The sequence below is a fragment of the Papio anubis genome, chromosome 1, assembly GCF_008728515.1.
Source record: "Papio anubis isolate 15944 chromosome 1, Panubis1.0, whole genome shotgun sequence".
NCBI classification, from domain to species: Eukaryota; Metazoa; Chordata; class Mammalia; order Primates; family Cercopithecidae; genus Papio; species Papio anubis.
In genome coordinates this window covers 92,185,259-92,205,970 of record NC_044976.1, presented here as the reverse complement: position 1 = coordinate 92,205,970, position 20,712 = coordinate 92,185,259, and the positions used below count along the sequence as shown (strand labels likewise).

Below are 20,712 nucleotides of genomic sequence, written 5' to 3'. Positions count from 1 at the left end.
TATTTTCACAGAAGAATTGCTCCATAGAAAGGTCCAAATGTAAGTATCAGGCCCAAAACACAAAAGGTAGTTTATCTCCGAGTTATAGTTTCCCCAGAATATGGAGACTTAACTATTAAGCCTAGAAAAGTACCACAGTGAAGACTGGCAGGCTTGGTCCTCTGGATTCAGTGACCAGAATTCTGGTTCCCACTCCAGTTCACCAACTCTCACTGTGCTTCCTTTGTATTTCCAACTCGCCTTATAAAGAGGAAAAAGTATACCTGGGCTGACATTCTTCCCATGTAAGCTCTGCTCTTTGAGATACTACCTCATCAACACTGTTTTACTAAATCCCTTTTCTGTAATTTCTCTTCTTTCTAGAAAAGGCAATTAAATAATTTAATCCTCATGAAAATTCTGAGGTCTTTTTTACCTGAGGCTGTTTTGCAACTGTTATCAAGTGATGACAGACAGGATTTATAAGCAAGCTCAAAGTCTGAATTACATTTATCATCTAACAGAGTCAGCATGACAAGCAGGCAAAACCCACGCTAGCAAATACATTTTGTAAGATTTATTTCTGCCATCTGGACTGATGCCAATGACTCTGGTTTGGTATAAAAAAGCTACATCTCAATTCTAGGTGAACAGATTACAATACACAAATGCAATTAATTCTTCTTTGTCATGTCAAAATACTTAATGATACAGTATTTACATGTTTCTTACAAATGTCATTGTTTAAGTAAACTGTTTATAACACTAATAGTAGATATGTAGGAAAATGTGTGACTTAAAAGTTAGAAAAAACTTGTTTTCAAATCTATAATCATAAAGGAATCTCTCACCCCTAACCTTGATGACTAGTGAATCTAGAAAGATTCTGATGTCTAAGATTTACAAGTTTTATATTTAAACACCAGCTCTTCCAACTCTAAAACTAGATTAACTTCATATCTAAGATTTACCTTGTAAATCTGAGGAATCACTACATAAAAATGTTTGTGTTGTTCTCCATTAAAGTTTTGTAATTGTGCAGCATATTCATTTTTATTTTCATCAGCCATATGTGTGCGCAGATTCAACTGCTGTTTGGCCTAAGGGCAAATTGGTCGAAATTATTACCAAGAACAACAACAAAATCACAACAATTCACTTTTCTGAAAATTATACTAAAACTAGATTTTATCAATGGAGAAGCCAACACCTGACATCAAAAGAATAATGAAGTGGCATGACTCTTTTGAACTATTAATACCATTTAAAATATAAGGAGACACTTGCAGATCTTATTGTCAGAGAGGTCTCCTTATTACAATATTCTTCCCTCCCTCATTACAATAGTATTCTTTGATAGCAATAAGCCACTCTAATATAGACTCTCCTTACCAAATCCAGATAAAAAAATAAACAGATGAAAATCTCATAGTTTGAAATAGTGTGCTTTTAATCAGAAGAGAAAAACAGGTAGCTTTAGGAATATTTTCATATTGTTAAAAAAGTTAACAGTAAAACATTTCTTTATGATCCACCTATATCCAACTAAAATATGGAACTTAAATCACAGTGAAACTAAATAATATGATTTTTGAATAATGCAACATTCAACAGTGTTTCCACCTATGTGTAGAACCACAGATACTTTAAGGAAAGCTTATTTAAGGAATATAGTTCTGTTCCTCTTGATCTCTTGCACAAAGTCAAATTACAACAGTTATTCTCTAACTAATTAGTTATTACCCCATCAACACATCTTAGCTTTCTAACCTATCTTGGAATAGCACAAAAACTCAATTTCAGTAGCAACTACATCTTTCCTCTAAATTTGAATGCAGCTAAGATATTGTAATAAACTAACACATATTGCTTTCTCAGACCAATACGTACAATTTAAAGTTGGCAAATATTTGTATATTTTAGACTTAGATACAGTGTATCTCTTGAGTAAATTCTAATACTGTACTGATGCAAATGTCGTGACTACTTTCCTTACGCAAATAATAATATTTTGACATTAAAGTCAGAGTACTTCTTACCTTTTCAACATCTGCCTTGGTTGCATTAGTATCATTATCCAATCTTTCATAACTCTGTTGTGCCTTTTCTGCCTCTCTACATTCTCTTTCAAACTTCTTTTTACTCTGTTAAAAAAGATTAAAATATCACACTGAGAAAATAAAATTAGGCTAACTTCATTTAAGAAATAACTTTAGATAGCATTAGGAGAAAAAACTAACACAGAGGATGGGTTGATGGGTGCAGCAAACCACCATGGAACATGTATACCTATGTAACAAACCTGCATGTTCTGCACATGTATCCCAGAACTTAAAGTATAATAATTTTAAAAAGAGAGAAAAAAGAAATAACTTTAAAATGTGCCAATGTGTATTGTGTGGAAATGAACTGCACGCTAAGTAAAATTTGTCCTTTCTAAATTAGAAAATAACTTTCACTATTACAACCAATCTACATTCCTTAAATATCAGACATTACAGACTATGAAGAAAAAAAACATAGGCATGACTGAGTTAATATTTACTATGCATCTCATTCAAAAAATGTGTGTTTTATACTTTTTATGATAAAAAATATAAGTCCTCATCTTCAGGAGGACTTTTTTGGTTTGGTGTTTTTGGTTCAGTTGGTTTGTTTTGGCATTTGTTTTTATATTTTTTTGGTGAGACCCAATGTAGCTTGGGATATGGAGTGTCCCTCCAAAGTGGTTTTATACTGTTTTTTTCCAGGTGTCTCACGAAGACCATCAGCCCAGACCCCAAATCTTTTTAAATTTTATTTCATTCAAATTATTATGACTTTGTAAAAGCTATTCACAATTGAGCCATATAAAATGTATGTCATATTATATTTCCTTTCCTACATAATTTTTTGGAATTCTGGAGTTAATACATGTCTTCATTTTTTCAATTTGCTTAGTTTCCAATGCACTTATCTCTAATTCAACACCGGTTTTTTCCAGTTCTTTAAATCTGTCCGCAGTTAATTCTAACACATTAGGAATTCTATTGATTTTATTTTCTTGATAAATCTCTCCCAAAGGCTTCTAAACTTGCTGAAATTTGAACTCATTAACTAGGCCTAATGCATACTTGTTACCTTAGCATTTCTCTCCCCCATCAACCTGTGGATTCATTTCACCTCTATCTTTGTTTGGATCTCCTATTTCCTAGTTTTACGCTTTTTCCTTTCTTGATTCACTTTCTCATTTTGCTATAACACATTCAGTAGCAGCCTCCTAAAAGGTCTGCAGGAGATAACTGAATCTCCATGGCTAAAAATGCCTTTACCATCATTTTTAATCAACAAAATTTGGCTGGATTTAGAACTCTAAGTTGGAAATCATTTTCCTTCAAAAACTTAAGAAGTATTGCTCCACTATTCTTCTGGCTTCCTGTGTGACTATCCTGTCTATTCCATTCTGATTCCCGATCCATTGTATAAACCATGTTTATTTGTTTGGGGTTTTTTCTCCCTAGAGGGTGGTAGAATCTTCTCTCTCTCCAAAGTGTTCTGAAATTTCAAGAGATGTGGACCCACTGTGCCAAGCACCTGGAATATCCTTTCCATCTGGAAATTCATGTCTTTCAGTTCTGGGAAAACTTTCTTGAGTTATTTTTGTCCTCTTCTATGTTTTCTCTTTTCTAGTATGTTTATTATTTTGGAAATGAACCTACTGGATGAGTCTTCTAATTTTCCATATTTTCAATGTCTGTCATTTTGCTCTACTGGGGTATTTATTAAACTTTATCTTTCATTTTTTTCTAGTGGGCTTTTTTTTCCTACTATCATAAAGTTATTTTTTGTTCTTTATATGTTTCTTTTAAAATAATACCTTATTCTTATTTCATGGATGTAAAATTTTCTCTATTCCCTTTGAGAATATTAGCTAACAGCTGCAGGTCTTTTCCTTGTTTGTTTTTGCATTTTAATTTTCATTTCCTTTCACAGTCACATTGACTTCTTTCCTGCATATTAGTTCTGGTCTCTGATGTGCACATTAGATGTCTTCTTTAAATATCTGGGGATCCTTGGATATCTGCTCTTATTTAAAAAGCTGCTGAAAGCTCCACAGATGGGGCTTTATGGATCATGATATTTTCCTCCAGGGTGACATGGCCAGGTAGTTTGTTTCCTTGGAAAAATCTGGCATCAGTTTTTATAAACTTTTTCTCCCTAACTGATTAGATTACCCTGAAAGACTTCCAATTTCTTGCCTGGAAAATTCATACCTTGCAACCTGTGCTCTGAGAATTCCTCAGAAGAAGCAAGCAGGGGATCTCAATATTTTGTATTTATCTAACCTCCTTTATCAAACAAGTTATAACCTGGAAATCCAAGCCCTTAGCAAGTACCAGGTCCAGGAAACCATTATACCTCAAACACCCTGTCCCCATTTTTCCAAATGCCACTGTATCAGCTCAGACACCTATTGCTCTGGATTTGTTTACCCATGGTTCCCTAGTAGCTAGCAATTTCCCTTTCTTTCAAGTAACTAAGAGTTTAAAATACAATTTTAAAATACAATAGCTGTTATATGGAGCCATTTGTAGTCAAAAGATTTCTTAGTTCAGTTTGTAATATAGTTATAACCAGATAGGCCTATAACTTACATCAAATAAATGCGCTCCAGAATTTTTTACAAATTTATTTAAATGTAGGCTTTATTCTATACAGGTATTTTGATTAGTATAAGACACCAAATGAGATACTTGTAATTTACTCGAAGCCCCTGACATATACAAATACTCATACATAAAGTCACTTTGCTATGAAAATTAAGTTACCACACTTCATTCTCTGAAACTGAGTTCAGAACAGTATTTTCCAATCAAGCAACTACAGGCTACTAATTTTGGTGCAAACTGAGGCTACTTATATACAAAAGTATTTTTATATTTGGTATCTTATTTGTGGAAAAACACATACCTAATAATTCCTTGCAAAAGCAAAAGAACTAGCAGTACAATAATATTAAAAATGTTCCTTCCCTGAAAGATAATATAACGTTACACGATATAGAAATATACTCCAGAAAAGATTTTTTTTCCCTTCATCCTTGGTGTGGCAGATGAAGAACAGTCACTTCTACTCCCCTACTCTTGCTTAGCAGAGCCTGCCCTCCAATACAGAGGCAGAAAACAGTTAATACTTGCTGTCCTAGACTCCCCACAGCCAGGGCAGAGGTAAGTAATCTAATTCTGTCAAAGGCACCCAGAGGAAATTTGCTGGGGACTTTCTGGGAAAGTTTTCCTTCCCTGATAAAAAGGGATAGTTGGAAGTGATTTCCCACCTCCGGATGAAACTGAATGAGGATATGGTGTTTAGCTGTTTAAGCCTACTGTTGACCTTAAGGAGACATGGCTGAGGAAGAGAGCACCTGGTCAAGATGGCAACATAGACAGATGAAAAGGAGACGGAGCCTGGTGACATCCTTGGGCTACTGACTAACTATGGAACTGCTCCATTTCTGAGCTGTGCTCTTATAAAATTGCATGCTCTGTTACTTGGAGCCTCCTAACTGATGGACCTGGCATCTCTGATGCTTCTGTCTTCTTAATCTCTGACCATTCCTTTAAGACCTCCTTTACAGGCTCTTCTGTCCTGACCTTAAATGCCAGTACTGCCTACTTTATTTATCCCAAGCTTAATAACTGTCTTTTAATTTTTTTTCTCAATTTTTAATACTCTGTCACTAATTCAACCTGTCCACCAGTTCTTTACATTGCCTCACAATTATTTCAAATGTGTTAGGAATTCTACAGTTTCATTTTCTTGACTAAACAGGAAGACATGGAACTAGGAAATATGATCCTACATTTGTTTCTACATATTAAACAGAAATTATATTGGTTAGTTTGCCTCACTAGACTGCAGGTGCTACAAAAACAAGAACCATGTCATACTTACTTTTGTACCTCCAGAGTACATGTCAAGGATACTTTTCAATAAACACAAGTAGAGCTGAACTCACCTTTTTTTATAGTATTGTTAATGCCTTAAAGAAATCTCTCCTACATTTTTGATGCTTCTTCTTACGACCTCTAAAACTTTCACTTAACAACTGTCAATTGTTCTAAAGGCAAGTTGGCACCTATTAAGAATAATCTGTGCTAACACCAATTTTTAAAGGAACCAACGACTCATGAATGTAGGAGTATGTTATTTTGTGCAAATGAAAACACACACACTCATTAGGTGGTAGATACTAAGGATGATAGTAAAGGCAAATTAAAACTTAATCAACATAAATACTTTGTAAAGTCTTGCTGAAACCAATTAGAAAATCGAAATGAAAATGAAAACAGATTATTAATATACCTAAGAACTCTCAATCAGCACTGGTGATTAGAATATTACATCAATGATAGTTACATAGTAGAAATGTAATCAAAGTTTTGAATATGCATTTTTAAAAGGGAAAGAAAACAGGCTGAAAGCAATGGAAGTATATGCATGAGATTTTTAATCTCAAACTACTTTTTCTAACAAGCACAGGCTAAACTGATTAACATGGAAAAACTCTCTTCGGCATAATTTTCAAGGAATACGCAGTGCCAACCAGAGAAACATGCTAGTAAAGAGTAAACTGTTCAATAACTTGAGGGTTCAAAAAGAATATCTTATACTACAGAATATCATTTAATAGAGCTTTTTTTTTTTTTTTTACTCTAATCCCATGACACAGATTATAGAGCATTTTATGTAAAGGCAACTGCAGTGTTCCATGTGAACATCTTGTTTTTCAAATTATTCATGTACTAGAGCATTTAAGAAAAACTACATGAGGAAGTGCCTTGGGGAAATTTTTAAGTAAATAATTATTATGCCTTTATAATTTTGCCCTACAAAGTACTTTATTTCCTACATTGGGATGGTCTCTATTAGCAGGCCAATATCAGGAGCATTTATAAAATTATACAATGACTGAACTGGAAGAAACATTTCATATTATCTCGTTCACTCTCTTCATTTTTCACATGCTAAAAAATGAAGTCAAGAGAAATCAAGTGCTAAGTTAAAGGTAGAAAAAGAACCTTGATTATTCTCAGTCCTCAGTCAAATGGTCTTCTAAGACATATCACCCTTGCCCTCTTACTTCTATCCTCTATTAATACTTTATAGTAACTACTTTAAAGTAAAAAAAAAAAAGAAAGAAAGAAATCTCCTTAAATGTTCACAATGATTGAAGATTATAGAGTTCTTAAGTATAGAGTTATAAAGGTCAAGAAAAATGACAAAATGATCTCACATCCTCTATTTACACTATATTGACTATTATGCAATAATACCAATGTCAAATTATTAATAATACACTGAGAAACATTAAAGTCAAATAGATATGAAGCATAAAAGAATTTAGGGCTAATCTAGTCTACAAGATTTTATGTTAACCATGAAAACATCATAACTCACATTATCCATCTGTTTCCAGCACATGTCAAGATATTGTTGAGCTTTTCGTCCTTCTTGCAGATGCTGAAGATTATAACCATGGCCAAAAAAACAAAATAAAACAAAACAAATAAAAATAATTACATTTAAACACTAAAGTCTAAAGTCCCCAAAAGGCTTTTCACTTTATTATTTTTTTCAAGGTACTAATTATAACTTTATCAAGACTTAGGAAGAAAGCAAAACTTCCTAAAAATGTATTTTATAGGATATTGTCTTAATACTTTAAATATAACCTTGAAAACAAGCACAATTTTCAGAAAAATAATGATTGTCTTGAATTGTGGATGACAAACATTTTTTATAAAAGGTCAGATAAATACTGTAGGCTTTTAAAGCCACACTGTCTCTGTGACACTCAACTCTGCTAATATAATGCAAAAGCAGCCACAGGCAATATAAAAGTCAACGAATGTGGGTCTGTTCCAATAAAATGTTATGTATGGACACTAAAATTTCATATAATTGTCAATGTCATGAAATATTATTCTTTTTTCAACCATCTAAAAATATAAAAATCATTCTTAGCCTATGGCAACTGGCAAACAAAACCAAGCACTAGGTTGGGTTTGGCCCATAGGCTGTAGTTTGCCAAACTTAAATCCAAAAGAATCATAAATTAGCAAGAGTATTTTGTGATAATTTTTAGCTATAAGAAATGTAGTGAAATAGAAAACCAGTTTATGCTGAACACACCTTTTTAAAAAAAAGTATTTCTGTGCAACTATTTCATATACTACTGCAATTGGATGAAAATTGTAAGAATTACCATTTTTCTTTCAGTTTTCAGATCATGAGCATATCTCATTAATTCACCATATACTCTGTGCGCCATTTCTTCTGCTACAACTTCTCGCTGTCCTGCATAGTCATTTAACTCATTAAGGATATTAAAAAAGGCTACACACGAGGTAAACCTGGCAAAAACATTTCAAAATGGTGAGACTTAATTTTATTTTCATTACAAATGTTGGTGAGGTATGGACTGAATCTAACATTTCACAAATTTTAGCATATTCAACCTAAATCTCAGCTACTAGTTCTAAATTAACTTCATATGGAAAAAATCCTGCATGACGCTCAAGTTGCACACGTCTGTATATCTTCAAGTAGTCTTTCATTTATTAGTAAAGGGATATTGGGGGTCAAAAAATAATAAGAATACTACCTGCAGGCTCTTTTGGCATACTGGAATCTCTTAAGTTGCCAACTGACTGGCCTGAGCTTGGGAATGAACTTGGTTGGATTCCTAGGCTTGGCAGCTGAACCTGTTGCAGAGATGATGTGCTTGCCAAATGCATCTCGATGGCTGATCTACAGAACAATTTTGCTATCAGCTCTGGACACAGCTGCCTGTATGCCTGCCCATATCCTGAATGGAAGTGAAGTGCCATTATATTGACACCAAAGGGGATAGAAGGGTCAAAAATAAGGGTAAAAACGTGTGTGAGGGAAGGAGAGAAACAAAGAGAATCACTGTATTAATGTATATATCTACTTTGAACATACTGCGGAACACTCTCTTACAGCTGAAGATTAACAGCTCAGATAGGACTCCATTAACACTAAACCTGAGAATCCTAACAACTGACAATTATATACAGAGTTGTTTGTTCGTAAGTCTAGTCTCTTCTTGTTTCTGCATCTAACCAATCATCCACATATTCCTCTTTAAGACCACCAAAAAACTCATAAGTGATTTCTAACCTTTTTATTTATTTCTAACGCAAAAACTCTCAGTGCTTTCTAACATCCCTGTATACCAATTAGTCAAATTGTTTTACTACCTATAAAAGTAAAAGCAAGAATCTAAGAAGCCAACAACTATGTAACAAAGTGTGGAAAATATTCTTTTCTTCTGCAGACTAAATCATTCAAGTGGAGTCCTAGTCTACATTTTAATTGAAAATCTGTATTTGACTATTCTAGAAAACCACTGATCAAGCCCACCGCAGTATTTATCCTCATAAAACATTAACAGTAGTTCCCTCTTTCATAAACATTAATTTTTAAATTAAACTTTATAAAATCTTTATAAAAAGCTAAGAATATATTTATCTTACTAAATAATAAAAATATAAGTATTTTTAAATTTTTTAATATGCATTAATGAACAGGTATGTAATTTACCGTGGCTCTTCATCTTTGGATGAACGTTTGGGGCAGTACTTCTTAACCAGATTTCTATAGGAAGAAGATTTTTTAAAATTTATTAAAAATTTCAACTGTTGTTACAATTGAAATAGTCTAAGTTTTCAATTTCATTCAATCATGAATTTTATGATATAAAACAATTAAGACAGCAATATGGTCTCTACTCCATTAACATCATAATATGTAATCATTACTTACATTTTGTTCTTAAAATACTGATATCTGGAGAAAGAAAGGTTATTTCTATATTTTCATATGAATGTAATCACAACAATTTGGTTGATGTTACTATCAAATAAGAAAAGAGTTAAGAGGAAGAATAGAAGAAACAAAGTACAGTTGGCCCTCTGTATTCCAGGGTTCCACAACCACAGATTCAACCATGGGTCAAAAATATTCAAATAAGTAAATAACAATACAGCTATAAAAAGTAATACAAATTTAAAAACCAATACAGCCTAAGAAATATTTACATAGCATTTACACTGTATTAGGCAGTCTAAGTAATCTAGAGATGATTTAAAGTATGAGGAGAATGTGGGTAGGTTATAGGCAAATGTTATGCCGTTTTATACAAGGGACTGAGCATCTTTGGATTTTGGTACTCATGGGTCTGGGAACCAAACCCCCTGAGGAACAATTACACTCAGTATGTGAAACTGAGTCAGGGCAAAAAGAAACATTTCAAAGAAATATCATCACTTCTTTTGTTTCACAAACTGGGGGCTTTAATACTAACTAAGGTAAAATGTAATCAGATGCTGACTCAAAGGATAAAACAACAATTTGTCACCATCTCCATAACTCTACTTTTATATGAAAATCATGATGTAACTCCTTACCCTTCTCTTTTCTAGGCAAATGAATTACATTCTGACTTGTAACTATTTTTGCCTTCATCCATGTCTGTTCTTAACATTCTTACAGTAGAATGCTACCTTATTTCATCCTTTCAAAATCAGAAAGAGACTAGCATATGGACTTTGGAGCCAGATTGGACTGACTACCTTTGTTTGAATCCTGGTTTGTTTGTTTGTTTGTTTGTTTATCGAGATGGAGTCTCACTGTGTTACCCAGGCTGGAGTGCAGTGGTGCAATCTCAGCTCACCGCAACCTCCGCCTCCTGGGTTCAGGCGATTCTCCAGCCTTAGCCTCCTGAATAGCTGGGATTATAGGTGCATGCCACCACACCTGGCTGATTTTTTTATTTTTAGTAGAGACAGGGTTTCACCATGTTGGCCAGGCTGGTCTCGACTCCTGACCTCAGGTGATCCACCTGCCTCAGCCTCGCAAAGTGCTGGGATGAGCCACCAGCCCAACCTGAATCCTGGCTGTTTTATGTAGTACCTGTGTGACCTTGGACAATGTGCCTAACTTGTCTCTGTCCCCTCATTTCCTATAAATGGTACAAACAGTACCTACTCCATACAGTCAGGAGAATTAAATGATATAAAGTGCTTTATACCCTGAGTCTTAAAGTATGGTCAACCTGGGTCCAGCAAGGGTCCATAGACTCTTTGGTAACAATCTACAATGAGATAAGTACAGAAGTTGGGATTAACTGTATTTCTTTTGAATCTAATAATTAAAAATTAGGGCCTATATTCTGTATGTCTCTTTTATGTCACATTTCTAGTATTTAATTTTTATTGTATTTTACTGTATATTACAATACAAAATACAATACAAAAATTTATATATTTATAATATAAAATTTACAATACAAAAATTTATATAATATTTTACTGTATTTTACAAAAGTACACAATGGATTGGAAATTAAAAGAAACTGGTCCATCATCACAAACAATTTGAGATGCACTGCTTTAAACTATAAGCAGTTTTAAAGTAAGTGGCCCTACTATCTTTCAATACTATAAAAGAATCACTGTCTTAATTATTCTCAGATTAGTATCAATTACTTCCACTTGAATCAATTTATTCATTCTACAAATTGTCTATTATGTGGTAAGCACCATGCAAACTACTAGGAGTATCATAAATAAAAGAGGACCCATGAGCAAGAGACTTATACTCTATTGAAAGGAGACAAGTATACACCAATAATTGTAATATAGAGCATGGTAAGTGCTATGATAAAGATATACGAAGAAAAGGAAGACCTAACACCCAGAGAGGGGTGGATAAAGAACAGGCAAGACACTGAGAAAAGAGTTCAGATCAACATGTATTGAGTTCCTACCACCAAGAAACCCATAGTTGTCACTGATTGTAAAGTTAGAGACAACATGAAAGCATTAGCACTTCAACCACTCTAGGGTGCAACCATAGCTCACTGTAGCCTCAGACTCCTGGGCTTAAGTGATCCTCCTGCCTCAACCTACCAAGTAGCTGGGACTACAGGCACACACCATCATGCCTGACTAATAATATCTATATATACTTTTTAAAGATACAGGGTTTCACTACATTACCCAAGCTGGTCTCGAACTCCTGGCCTCAAGTGATCCACCTGCCTTGGCCTCCCAAAGTACTGGGATTACAGGTGTGAGTCATCCTTCTCGGCCTTCAAAGCTTTGCAGATATTTAACATGTCACTACATTAATACATGTACATAATTTACAAACTGCGCAGTCATATGCTCAAACATTTTTTACAGGTGAGCAATAAAAAGTTCAGAGATCTCTGGTCTAGAGAAATCAAATATATGGACACTCTTATATAACATAATATGGTAAGAACAATAGAGGGCTCTGTAAAGAGGGTTCCCCAGGGGTAGAAAGCTAAAATTTCTGATTTGCTGACTGAGCCTAAAGAGATAAACAGGAATTGGGCAACTGGAAACCCCTGGGGGGAGGATTCTGCTCATTAGTGAAGATCTAATGAGCAAAGACAAAGAAGTGGGGGAAAACAGAGCATTTAAGAACTGTAAGTGGGTTCAATGTTGCTGGAACATCAAATATGAGCTAGAGAATTACAAATAGTTAAGGTTGAAAAGTAAGTGGGGAACGAAGCAGAGACCCTTCTAAAGTCATATGAAGGAACTCTGAATAAATACTCTTGACCAGTGGTTATTAATCCTGGTTACCCAAACACTATCAAAACTCACTGTTGTGAATGAGTTAATTTACTAATTCACCCAAATATCAGCAAAGCTACTATCTGCTATAAATTAATTACTTCAGATACTAGACTGACAGAAAGAAAGGGACGAGTCACAGTTAGCAAACTAGTAATTGGGCATGACCTACAGTCCTTTCTACAAAAGAACTCAAAAAGGAAGAAGGGGAAAACATGATGAACAGAATAATTCACTAGAATAGGCAAATTCAGAGACAGAAAATAGATAATGGTTGCTAGTACATGGAGGAGAAGGAAATGACTGCTAACAGGTACAGGGTTTTCTTTTGGGGATGATGAAAATATTCTAAAATTCAATCGTGGTTATGGTTGCAAAACTCTGTAAATACACTAAAAAACCATTCAAGTGTATGCTTTTAGCAAGTGAATCTTACAGCATATGAATTGTACCTCAGTAAAGCTTCTATAGGAGAAGGAGTGGCAGTTGCATAGGCAGTCCATCTGCCACAGGTACCTCTATTCAACAAGTCTAAAATGAAATTTATCTGCTTCTTAATCTTCTTTTACATACCTCTTTTCTTACATTAGTGGCACTACCAACCATCTAGAATCTAGACATTTAAGCCAAAAATTTGACAATCATCCTACACTTTCCCCCACCTTAACACGTTCAATCCCTACAGATTCTATTTCCTAATTACCTTTTTTAAAACAATAATTTTTATAATAAAAAGGAAAAAACACACAAACAGAAGCCCTGTCTTGTGACTACTTTATAAAATTGTTCTGTATACAGATGTGGGAGGACAGACTGCTGGACGCTACTGCAATATCTTGAAACCATGAGGGGAAAGACCAAGAGACGTACGATAATGCCCTGACATCATTGCTGAGCTCTAGAATGCCACTTCCAAATTTGTTACATAAAATGACTCTATTACGTGAAGCTGAAAGTTTCTTAACTGACACTATAGAAGAGTTAAATAAAAATGCCTAGTAGAGATATATAGTAAAAACTAGAACTCTAAAGAAACTGCTGGGATCATGATGCAGATATGAGGGTAAACGTGTAAAGACAATAACAGAAACAACAAGGAGTTACCATTTGTCGTCCATGTATTATTTGCCAATCTTAATGCTAAACTCTTTATATATAATCTTATGCTTACAACTGCAAGCAGATATTATTAGCCTGACTTTACAGGACTCAGACATATTAAGTGACTTGCCCACAGTCAAATAGCCAGTAAGTGACAAAGCCAAAACCTGCCTCAAACCTGATGCCAACACCTGAGATGGTTAAAATAATGAATGCGAATGAGGCTACTGAAGAAGTATGAAATGAAAGGTAGCTAGAGACCATCTATGAACACAAATTTAACAGGGAAGGAAGAAGAGCTGCTTCAGAAGAACAATAAGGACGAACAGCTAGGAAGATTCGAGGTAAACAAACTATGTCCTACCACCTATTTTTAAAACAAAATTTTATTGGAATGCACTACACTAATTCATGCATGTATTGTCTATGGCTGCTTTTGCATTACAACAACAAAGCTGAGACAACCAAGTTGAGTAGACATATGGGTAACAGAAAACCCAAGAGTCTGTCATTGAAAAGAAGGGATTTCTTTTTTAAAGACGTTCTCAGACACGCCAGGTGAGGTGTCTCACGCCTGCAATCTCAGTGCTTTGTGAGGCCAAACTGGGAGGATCCCTTGGGGCCAGGAGTTCGAGGATGCAATGAGCTATGATCATTGCCACTGCACTCCAGCCTGGGAAAGAGAGTGAGACCCTGTTCCTTAAAAAAAAGAAAAAAAGAAGACAAGACACTTTGGGAGGCCAAGGCAGACAGATCATTTGAGGTCAGGAGTTTGACACTAGCCTGACCAACATGCTGAAAACCTATGTCTACCAAAAATAAAAAAAATTAGCCAGGCATGGTGGTGCACTCCTGTAGTCTCAGCTACTCAGGAGGTTGAGGTACGAGAATTGCTTGAATCTGGAAGGCGAAGGTTGGAGTGAGCTGAGATCGTGCCACTGCACTCCAACCTGGGCGACAGAGTGAGGCTCTGTCTCAAAAGAAAAAAAAAAAAGAGGAAGAGGAAGAAGAAGAGGAAAAGAAGAGGAGGAGAAAGAAGAGGGTGAAGAAGAAGAAGTTGTTCTAAGAAACAGTCAACTCATCAAAGATAATAAAACAGGTACCTAAAGTATCCACGGAATTTAGCAATTACCAGGTGATTTAACAATGTGGTTATGACAGGCACAGTCTCCAACCTATAAATGGGGTTGTATTCTAGAAATTACTTTTAAGTTCAGTGGTTTGCAAGCACAAACTCATGAACTGCATTAAATAAGTCAAATTTAAGCAAAAAGCATTTCATAGAGTGAGTAGTTTCAAAGATTGACTACATTTTTATATACCAACATTTTAAACATTGTTTAGGGTCCCAGTCTGTAGTGGACACATTTTAACTACCTCTATGACTACCCTTCTTCTGCAACAGCTTGTGGAGACACATTTCTGCTCATCAAAAAGCCATGTTATTTCACACACTTCCCAGCCCCCTAACAGTTTGGTAGAACCACGTGGTCAATTCTGCATTGGGCTATGACCTCTCTGTAAGTACAGGCTGAAGCATTTAGAGCTTGTGTACAACCCTCTGGGCTCCCTTATTCTCTGCTGAAGCAATCGTGGAGGTTGAATGATGGGATGAAGATGAAAAGAGTATGGATCCTTGAGTTACCACATGAGCTGTCTGAACTTGTAACAGACTTCACATGATTAAGAGTGTTAATAAGTAAGTGTTTAGTTAGTTATGTTTAGTCCCTGGGATTTGGAATTTAATATTCTAGTATAGCCTAACATATCCTAAAATACAGCTCCTCCACTGTCATGCCTATGAACCTGTGGTCGTGGTGACCACATATTAAGGTCTGGGAGTATTCATTTGATCCAGGTCCATTAATCTAGCCAATGAAAGTCAATCCTAAAATTTCTGTTGTAATTCTTAGGAAGGCATGCTCTCTTTCTGCTGAAGTTGTTAAACTGATAGGACATAATCTTAAAGCCATGGGAAAAGAGCCTACTGGGAAATTAAACCAACACAGAGAAAAGCGAAGCCAAGAAGAAAGATCCAAAACACTTCTCTAAGTGCCTGGATCCCTAAATTTTTCACTCAAACAAGCCAGTAAATTCCTTTCTTTGTTTAAACCAATCTGAGTTAGGCTTCTGATACTTGAAAGAATTATGAGTACTACCGACGGCAACCACAGAAGTCATTAATAGCTTAAACATCACATAAATAACACTAATTGGAACTCTAGCTTCTGGGAGGAAGAGCACATGTAACACAAGAGTTAAGTAAGGGGAAGAGGAAGAAAATAACTCTGTATTTTGAACATGCAAGGTAGTCCTAAGCAATTTTAAAAATAAATTCATCTTGCCTCCCTGTATGTAAAACTCACACATCTATAGGTGACTCATCCCAAACCCCAATATCCTGAGCCCTCAGATGCCATACACAGGTCACTAAAGACTCCATTCAAGTCAACCCTGCAACCTGAAAAACTACAGCACTGTCCAAGACGTTCTTCTCATTTGTCACCAAATCCAAATTTATAGGAAAACATATGCTCTGAAAGAAGACATACCAAATTATTATAAGACAGGGTCTCACTCTGTCACCCAGGCTGGAGTACAGTGGTGCAATCTGGGCTCACTAAAACCTCCACCTCCCGGGTCAAGCAATCCTCCCACCTCAGCCTCCCAGGTAGCTCGGACAACAGACACATGTCACCACGCCTGGCTAATTTTTTTGTATTTTTAGTAGAGATGGGGTTTCACCATGTTGGATCCACCTCCCAAAGTGCTGGGATTATGGGCGTTAGCCACTGCCCCAGCTAACACACCAAATTATTAATAGTACTCACTTCTCAGGAGAGGAACTGGGAAGGGACTTGAATTTAAATGTTATAATGATCACATAATGCTTTCATAAAATAAAACTAGGCCAGGCATGGTGGCTCACCTGAGGTCAGGAGTTCAATACCAGCCGGGCCAACATGGCAAAACTCCATCTCTACTAAAAATACAAAAATTAGCCAGATGTGGTGGTGCACATCTATAATCCCAGCTACTAGGGAGGCTGAGGCAGGAGAATTGCTTGAACCTGGGCAGCGGAGGTTGCAGTGAGCCAAGATCGCGCCACTTCACTCCAGCCTGGGAGAAAGAGCGAAACTCCGTCTCATAAATAAATAAATAAAACTAATAATAAAAATATACAATAAGAATGTATTCTTCCGAAGCAGCTGATCTCATTTGGGCCTTCTGAAAAAACAGTCTAAAGTCAACAAAAAGTCATACAAAGGGATGAATGGTTCAGTAAGTCCCGCAAATCCCTGCTTTGCAGTTTTAACACAATATGCTTATTAGCTCAAATAAATTTTAATATGTAAGTGCAAAGTATTCAGGTCATTCCTAAACTAAAAATATTTCAGACAATTCATCTAGTTTAAGAAATCTGCCCTTAACGTTACTTCCCCTAGGCTCTTTTTCTGTTCGCCCCTCTTCTAAATCCAGATTCTCCACCAAACTGATAGCAGTTTATGTATGAGACATGTTTTTAGTATGTTGTCATAAATCAGGAGTTAACTGAAACACAAAGTTTTATATACACACAGTACATATTACAGAAATTATAATAGATTCCACAGATAAGCTGGTACATTGTTTGGGGGGAAGGGGAGGGAGGGACGGAGAGAGGGAGCAGAGAGAGAGAGAGACAGCGAATGTGCGTGTGGATCCATATTTTTCTATGTACTTTGGCTTCATGCACTTTGGATACAAAAGAAATTAGTGTTGTTCCTTCAGTTGTCAGAGAAGGTTTCTAAATTTAGTGGGCATCTCCAAAGATTATAGCAGTCTATACATATTAGTTATATTTGTGATATTAAATATATCACCCTTTTTAATGTATATTTAAGTTGTTGATTCTAATCTTTTTATCCATTCCAGTTTTGTCATGTCTATATTTACTTTTGAGTTTCAGTAAAAATTACAAAATATTCCAAATACTTTCTCAAAACATTAATTCACTTCTATTAAAACATTTTGCAGCTAAGTGCCAGAATGTAAACTATCTCAAAAATCTTAAAAGACTGAGAATCACCTCTATACATTTTCAAACTTTCAACATTTGAGAGGCTGAGTTCTAATTACTGTTTAAGAGGTGATCAATATTCTATTTATTTACAAAATGGAATATAAATCATACCGTTTCTTCCAGCAAAGGGTAGTATTAGAGATCTGAGACTCACTGACTAGTATCCCTTTTCTTAACCTACGTAAGAGCTGCCAGATTAACACATATGGCCCAAATTGTGGGCTCAGTTAAGTGACCCAATGATAGTAAATGAAATAGCTGGGCCAACGAGATCCCTTTCTGAAAGTTCTAAGACTTTGGACCTGACACAGCTTTGAGGCCAGTATGGGAGCTGAATCTCTAAGACATAAAACTGGCACTGTTGGTGACTGTATTTCCTGCCACATGGAGAAAGTCAGTCTGTGCTAAGAGAATAATGCCACCAACCCCAGAGGCCACGGAGGGGGAGAGGCAGGGGGAGGAGGGGGAGGGAAGAAGGGGGAGGTGAGGGGAGGAGGGGGAGGGGGAGGAGGAGGAAGAGGAAGAGGAAGAAGAAGAAACAACAAAGGGCTTTGGCTGTGTTTCAGATACTGTCTTTATTATTTTCTGTGACCTAGCTGTAGACCAAGCCTTCTAGCAGTATGGCTATTTCACTTCTTGAACTCAATAAAAAATTAAAATCAATAAATCAATAAATTTATATTGTAAATAAATTTCTCATTATACTTAAATTAGCTCAAGCTGGAGTTTCCATCACTTTCAGCCAAGAATCTTCTCTCTTATAACTTAAACATAAAAGGCATCCATTGCAAAAGAATGAAGCGGGGCCAGGCACAGCGGCTCATGCCTGTAATCCCAGCACTTTGGGAGGCCAAGGCAGGTGGATCACAAGGTCAGGAGTTCGAGACCAGCCTGGTCAATATGGTGAAACCCCATCTCTACTAAAAATACAAAAATTAACCAGGCGTGGTGGCAGGTGCCTGTAGTGTCAGCTACTCCGGAGGCTGAGGCAGGAGAATCATTTTGTAAAAAGTAAAGTAGAGGTTCCTCTTCAAAGACTTTCCTCCCCATCTAATTAGGAATAAATAGTAACTTCTCTTAGAAGCAAAATTTATTTAAAGACATGTGCTAACATTCTTAAATACCTGCTAGCTGTAATAAGGAAATCAGTGTACTTTATGTTCTTAGCTCCCACAATTTAGCCCAAATATTTGCCCTAGCAGGCTCAGACTGGTCCAAGCAAGCATTAGGTCATAGCCTGTTCCTCTTCCTTATTTAAAAGTGTTTTTACCTTTCTCAACAGGAAACAAGTTACTTCCTCCTTCCTTTGTTCCCCTCTACCTTTACCTCTTTTTAAAAAAAAGTTGTAAGTTGCTAACCAATCAGGGTGAGGTCCCATTCCAGCTAATGGAAACTGGACACAGCAGTAGGGTAGATGCGTCAGGTTATAAATGACCCTGTCTCTTTGTTCGGTGACTCTTGTGGCACGAGTGTACCCTTTCTGCAGGAAGTAAAAATGGTCTTACTAAATAAATAAATTTTATGTTCAAGTGCTATTTCTTTACAGCTCCGAGGAACAAACGTTTCAAACAGTTTGAACCCAGGAGGCGGAGGTTGCAGTGAGCCGAGATCGCACCACTGCACTCCAGGCTGGGAGACAGAGTGCGACTCTGTCTCGAAAAAAAAAAAAAATGAAGCTGGACCCTTATAACACATACAAATATTAACTCAAGATGCATCAAAGACCTAAAACTATGAAACTGAGAAGAAAACATAGGAGAAAATCTTTGTGATATTCGATTTTGCAATGATTTCTTGGATATGACACCAAAAGCAGGCAAAAAAAAAAAAATAGATAAACTGACTACATCAAAATTTAAAACTTCAATGCATAGAAGGGTACAATCAAGAGAATGAAAAGGCTACTTAGAGAATGGGAGAAAGAATTTGCAAATCATATATCTGGCAAGGGGTTAAAATCCAGAATATACAAAGAACTCCTAAAACTCTAAAACAAAAAAACCAAGTAACTCAATTTTTAAAAATTGACTTGAAAAGACATTTCTCCAAAGATACACAAATGGACAACAAGCATATGAAAAGATCACTAGTCATCAGGGAAAAGTAAGTCAGAACCACAGGGAGATAACAAACTCACACCGATTAGGCTGGCTACTTGCAAAATAAGGATGTGGAGTAACTGGAAGCTTTGGGTATTGTTGATGAGAATGTAAAATCTTTCAGCCAGACAAAATAGAGTGACATAGAAACCAAATTCTGATAAAGAGGTATGAGAAAAGTAAAATGAGATAGAGACATACCCGAGACAGGGAGGAAAAAGAGGTTTAATTGGAATTACAGTTCCACAAAGCTGGGGAGGCTTCCGACTCACGGCGGGAGGCAAAAGGCACTTATGACAGACTAGCTGTATTTGGATTGCTCTGTATCTAAGCCTACCCGAAATATTTGGGACTGCTCTTAGTAGACACAATGATGTACATAACACCAACTTGACCACATCACAATGATGTACATGACACCAAACTCCAGTATTAATAGAAAGCTGCTATGCAGTCAAAGGTTCGGCATGTGGTCAGAGATCCTAATTTCTAAACTAAACTGAAACACAGATTATTCCATTACTTATTCATTCAACTTATATTTAATCACCCAGTTCCAGAGGTACCAGGTAGGCTTAGTATGGGGTATAGAAATGCACATAATATAATCTCTGATCAAAAGAAATTCAGAGATTTCTGCTTTGGCCAAAATAATGGCTTCCTGTCTTACAGCCTAATTCTCTTCCACTATACCATACTGCCACATTTGAACCAAAAATTTATGTATGCTCTGGGGTGGAGGCTGGGGAATATAATTTCATACAGCACTATCTCTATGATAGAACTGAATACAATTACT

General features: G+C 36.0%; 1 protein-coding gene across 7 annotated transcripts in view; it reads right to left on the bottom strand.

The window, feature by feature from the left end:
* The window catches only part of FNBP1L (formin binding protein 1 like), a 125,699-nt gene that overhangs the window by 42,465 nt on the left and 62,522 nt on the right, over positions 1-20,712 (bottom strand). For 5 of the 7 annotated variants that reach the window (XM_021920948.2, XM_021920951.2, XM_021920958.2 and 2 more), the window contains exons 3-7: positions 9,586-9,639; positions 8,225-8,372; positions 7,417-7,479; positions 2,019-2,123; positions 951-1,079 (exon numbers count right to left, since the gene is read on the bottom strand). In XM_021920948.2, coding sequence (XP_021776640.2) covers positions 951-1,079; positions 2,019-2,123; positions 7,417-7,479; positions 8,225-8,372; positions 9,586-9,639 — 499 coding nt within the window. Of the gene's footprint in view, positions 1-950; positions 1,080-2,018; positions 2,124-7,416; positions 7,480-8,224; positions 8,373-8,623; positions 8,828-9,585; positions 9,640-20,712 lie in introns of those variants that run through there. The other 2 variants (XM_021920967.2, XM_009213123.4) reach the window with 2 other exon arrangements.